Source organism: Benincasa hispida, chromosome 3, assembly GCF_027475165.1.
Source record: "Benincasa hispida cultivar pf3 chromosome 3, pf3_genome.v1.1, whole genome shotgun sequence".
Taxonomy (NCBI): Eukaryota; Viridiplantae; Streptophyta; class Magnoliopsida; order Cucurbitales; family Cucurbitaceae; genus Benincasa; species Benincasa hispida.
Window position 1 is genome coordinate 24,859,622 of NC_143480.1, and position 5,450 is coordinate 24,865,071.

A 5,450-nucleotide genomic window follows, 5' to 3' on the forward strand; every position below is an offset into this window, starting at 1 on the left:
AAAGGATGAGATTTCGAAGTGGATTTAGGATGCCCAACACATACAATCACAATCTTGGAAACAAACACTTTCATAGAGATTTATTTTGCCTCAATTTTATATCTAATTTAATTTCTTCAATAGACTTGTTTTTAGATCCGAAATCACTCCAAATAAAAATAAAATGTGCCGAGGACTACTTTATTTTAACTTTACTAAGAAAGAAGAAGCAAAACAAGACAACAACAATTCTTCAGAAATTGCAGTATTCATTAACTTGCATATATAAATTATAAAATATGCCGAACTCTGGCGGCCTCTTTAGAAGACGATGCATTAAACCAGACCCAAATATATCTCTTCTTTTTCCCAAACTCTCTGCCTCTAAAACAAATCAAAATGGAAAGCAACATGGCTTCCTCAACAAATAGGTATTTAAAAAAAATGTCAGCAGCAAAAATGAAAAGAAAATAACAATAATAGGCTAATCGTTTTCCATTACTGCAAACCCCATCTTTTTATTTTTTTAGTGCTTCATTTTAAAAATTCGGACCAGCAGCAAGAATTTCCTCTGTCAAACTATTGTCTTCACCGATCTTGTAATTGGTAAATGTCTCAAAATTGTTCTTGAAAAGACTCGCCAATTTCAGCAACGTTTCATTATACGCATCCTTGTCCGACCACTGCAAAGACCCCCAATTCAAAATTAGTGATGAATTGAATCTAATAATTTTTTAACAACTAGATCCCATAAATTATAATGTCGTTTTTATTTTCTTACAGTGTTCACAGGGTCCAAAATCTCAGAGGGAACTCCTTTTATGGCGGTGGGGATTTCGAGTCCAAAGACTTTCGTTTTACGGTAATCGGCATTGAGAAGTTCACCAGAATGAATGGCGTCGATGATTTTTCTAGTGTAAGAAAGCTTAATACGGCTACCGGAGCCATAACAGCCACCTGACCAGCCGGTGTTAACGAGCCAGCCGGTGGCGCCGTGGTTCTTCATCTTTTCAGCGAGCATAGCGGCGTACTTTGTGGGATGTAACATTATGAAAGCCGCTCCAAAGCAAGCCGAGAATGTCGCTTGTGGCTCCTTTATACCGTCTTCCGTTCCAGCCACCTACAATTTTTCAATTTCACTTCATTTTAACCCTTCATTTTAACCCTCAATCTCATAGTAAAAAAGTCATTTCTTTTTACCAATGCAGTATATCCACTGATGAAATGGTACATGGTTTGAGCCAAATTAAGCTTGCTAACAGGTGGAAGCACTCCAAATGCATCACAAGCCAATAATATAACGTTCTTTGGGTGTGGCCCCACACATGGTATTAAAGCGTTCGGTATGTACTTGATTGGATACGCCGCTCGAGTATTCTCTACATCAAAAAATAGGATTATTATTAATCATAATTGTAATCAGTTTAAGATGATTAATTAATTGAATTGATTAATACCTGTAACTGAATAGTCAGAATAATCAACCTCTCTGGTGTGCTCATCGAATACTACATTCTCCAATACTGTCGATCCAAACAAACCATTTCAATAAAAATGTCAAATGTTTAATTAATCCTAGGGAAAGGGACTACTAGATTATTTTTGTTGTTTTTATTTATGTTGTTACCGGTTCCGAACTTGATGGCGTTCCAGATATCTGGCTCTTTTTCTCGGGAAAGGTCAATGCACTTAGCATAGCAACCTCCTTCGATGTTTGAGACACCGTTGTTGCTCCAACAATGTTCATCGTCTCCAATCAAGTAACGATTCTGATCCGTCGACAAAGTGGTCTTTCCGGTACCTAAAACAGAATAAATAAAGTTAAGAAACGATATAATTCAAAATGTTAAATTACAAGTTTAGTCCGTAATCTTTCACATGGTTTGTTTTATTTCTAAACTTTTAAATGTGGTTAATAAATTAATGGACAACTTTTAATTTTGTATTTAATTAAGTTATTAAACTTTAAAAAAAATAATTGATAATTGATCTATTAGATATAAAATTGAATTTTGTATCTAATGGAATTCTAAAACTTCAATTTTATATTTAGCAAATATATCAATTTAAAAAAATGTCTTAAATGTGATGACCTATTAAATATCGAATAAGAGAACTAGGAATCTAATAGACATAGAATTGAAAGTCTAATGATTGATTAATATTTTAAAAATTCATGACCTATTAAACATTAATTAATTAAATAGATACAAATTTAACCCATTTAAAATTACTATCAAATTCGAACAAGGGTTAAAAAAAAGTTATTTGTATACCGGATAATCCAAAGAAGAGGGCAACATCGCCATCTTTTCCCATATTACAGCCAGAATGCAAAGAGAGGATATGTCGCTTGGGCATTAGATAATGCATCAAACTGAACAATCCTTTCTTCATCTCACCCGCGTATTGTGTTCCAAGGATCACCATTTCCTTCCTCGTCAGATTCACATCTACGCTAGTTGAAGATGTCATGTAATGTGTAAAACGGTTGCAAGGAAACTGCCCAGCATTGTATATTGTGAAATCCGGTGTCCCAAAATTCACCAACTCTTCCTCTGTTGGCCGAATACACCTACCCAAAAAAACCCAGAAAAAATCATTCACCATTATCAACCCCCTTTTTAGAATTTTGGTATCCTCTGTTTTTTCTCTTTTGCTTACATGTTATGCATAAACAGCGAGTGGTAAGCTCTGGCAGAGACAATTCTGACTTTGATTTTGTTCTCTGGATCCCAATTCAAGAATTGGTCGTTAACGAAGACTTTGTCAAGAGAGTTCAAGTAATCCACGGCTCTTTCTCTGTTTATCATGAATGTGTGCCCGTCCATTTCAATATTTGGCGATCCCCTGCAACATGAAAACAGAGATTAAAACTAGTCCAAAAAGGTAAATTTTGGGGTAAAAAGAAGTCGTTTCTATACTTACTTTCCCCACCAGAGCTCTTTCTCGGTATTTTCATCCTTAACAACTCGCTTGTCTCTTGGAGATCGCCCTGTCTTGGCACCAGAAAGCGTCGCCAATGCTCCCGTCGAGGTAAAAAACGAACCCTTCTCGTACTTTATGGCTTGCTCGTACAGCTCTGCCAAAACGACGCCGTCTCCATTCAGCTTAAAGATGATTTAAGTGAAATATATTAAATTAAATATTAAAATTATGTATTTTTGGACCTGCAGGGGAGAGATTGTAGAGGACGTGTGTGAATTTCAATGAGCTGTCACTGATGTTAATAGTGGGTGCGAGTTGGTGGTGCAACACGTGTGCAACCTCATTCGTAGTTGTAGATTTTCGGGCCGGGTCTCCTTTCACTACCTTTGGCCCAGTCTCTCTCGCCAATGATGCTAACGATGCACTGGATTCCAATTCCCAATCAAATAAATTAATTTCAAAATAAAGTACACGTGTCGCGATTTGAAAGGATACTATTGGCACATTTCACAAGCCCCATAGAATCACACTTTTACTTTCAATAAAATTAAATGTCCTCTGTTTTTGTTTAATATATAAATTTACTATGAATTAATGTACGTGGTGGTGCATGTGTGTGGTAAATATGGTACCTGATTGATTGGAGTTGTTGCCTCTGGCGATCTTCTTCAGCGATTAAAGAGAAGGTATCTGCAGCCGAGCCGATGGGAGTGCCGGGTGTGGATCGCTTCTTCTGCAGGTTATGAAGTTCATCAATGGTTTGAGCCTTGATCGGCGACGTGCTGTCGTCGTAGCAGATTCCGTTCCCTCCCTCCGTCTGAATTTCCCTGTCAAATTCTTTGCCATTGGCTATGTTCGAACCAGCCATGTTGATCCTATTAAAAAAAAACAGGTGGAAATAAAATATCAATAATTAATCTAATCGTTTTCATATTGAGAATTGGAATAATTGTTTAGAAAGAAAAAGAGGGAATAGGAGAAATGTAGAAGTACAGAAGTTTAGCAAAGAATGGTAATGAGATGAGTGAATGAACGAAATGAGAGTGGATGAGTTTGGATGAATGGGAAATGGGAGTTATGGGGATTCCCTTTTAAAGGCTTCACAAGCACGGTTTTAGCAGTTATCTAACCAGGGCGTAACTTGACCAGGGTTAAAAGTCTTACCCAAAGTGCAAAATATTTTGCTAAGTACACGGGTAACCAAAATTTTCGATGTACAATCCGGTGGTCTTGGGATCATTTTTCTTTTTGTTATTTTCCAAATAGGAATGTGGTCGGAGAAGTTTTTCCGGAAATTTTATTTGAGTAGCGTGCCCAAATTTTCTGCTATGTTCTTGTCGAATTGCCAACATAGACCCCCCCCCCCCCCCCCTTCTTTTCTTTTTTGCTACTAGTTAAACGCCACAGTTGAACTTTCCCTTCTTTGAATTCCAAGTTTTTCTTTCACGTTTTTTAATTTAAAACAATTTTTGTGTGGCTGTCATTTTTTTTTTTTTGAAACAAAGTGAAGTTTTTTTTAAGTTAACTATTTTTTTTTTACTAAGAAATTCAAATTTAAGTTAATTCTTGAATATTTCATATACACACACAAATATACATGTATTTTATAATTTTATAATCAATGTTACTTTATCTAAATGTTATATATTAATGGAATCATTATTTCACAAAGGTTAAATTAAGTGTAGTTTAAAACTTCCAAGTACATTCTATGAATTTTTAATTTATTTTACAAATTTTAAATTATGAGTGTAGTTTCAGACTTCGAAATTCATATTTAATAATTATAGAAAATTTTAATTTTGTGTTCTTTGAAATTCTTAAAATATTTAAAAGATCGAGAAAATAAACTTTTTATTTGTATCAAAAAATTATCTCTCCTATTAGAGATAAACTTTAACTCTGTCCATTTGGAACTAAAGTTTTTCAATTTAGTATTTGATCAATGCATTGAATTTTAACCAATTTCGAGGCATATTAAAGACTTATTAAATATATAATTTAAAAATTAAAAAAAATATATGAGAATTTAAAGATTTATTATGCATATTTAAAAGTAGAATGATTTATTCCACACAAAATTAAAAATTCAAAGATGACCTATTAGACACTTCTTAACATTGTCAAATCATATAAACACATGAACGTGTGCTCCTGATACAAAATTTTGGTTTTGGCCATTATTTGAATACAATACATCAACATAACTATTTATTTTAAATAAAAATTCAAAATGATCATAGCTTAACTAGCATAGAAAATTGTATTGGTGACTTCAATGTCAAATATTCAATTCACTTTCTCATAATGTCAATAAAAATAAAAATAAAATGTTGAAAATTAAGGTTCCATTTGTAGATATTTGATTTAAAAAAAATTTGTACTTGTTTTACCCATTTTCTCACTCATGGTTTTCTATTTGCGACGTAAACATTTGAATCTAGAAAGTTTTCAAAAACAAAAATAGGTTTTTTTGGAAATTCTCTTATTTTTTTAAAAATGTTCTAAGGTTTGGTTTTGATTTTAAAAATACTTTTCAAAGG

General features: G+C 33.7%; 1 protein-coding gene across 1 annotated transcript; it reads right to left on the reverse strand.

The window, feature by feature from the left end:
- Nucleotides 1–228: 228 nt before the first annotated feature.
- On the reverse strand, nucleotides 229–3,967 carry LOC120073971 (phosphoenolpyruvate carboxykinase (ATP) 1-like). The gene is made up of 11 exons (XM_090311585.1): nucleotides 3,901–3,967; nucleotides 3,540–3,782; nucleotides 3,150–3,331; nucleotides 2,908–3,061; nucleotides 2,644–2,829; nucleotides 2,256–2,554; nucleotides 1,607–1,780; nucleotides 1,437–1,502; nucleotides 1,180–1,358; nucleotides 761–1,099; nucleotides 229–662 (listed from the first exon to the last, which is right to left on the reverse strand). Exons 2-11 carry the CDS (start codon nucleotides 3,773–3,775, stop codon nucleotides 519–521), a joined length of 1,959 nt encoding a protein of 652 aa, XP_090167711.1. The 5' UTR covers nucleotides 3,776–3,782; nucleotides 3,901–3,967; the 3' UTR covers nucleotides 229–518.
- Between the last annotated feature and the right edge of the window lie 1,483 nt (nucleotides 3,968–5,450).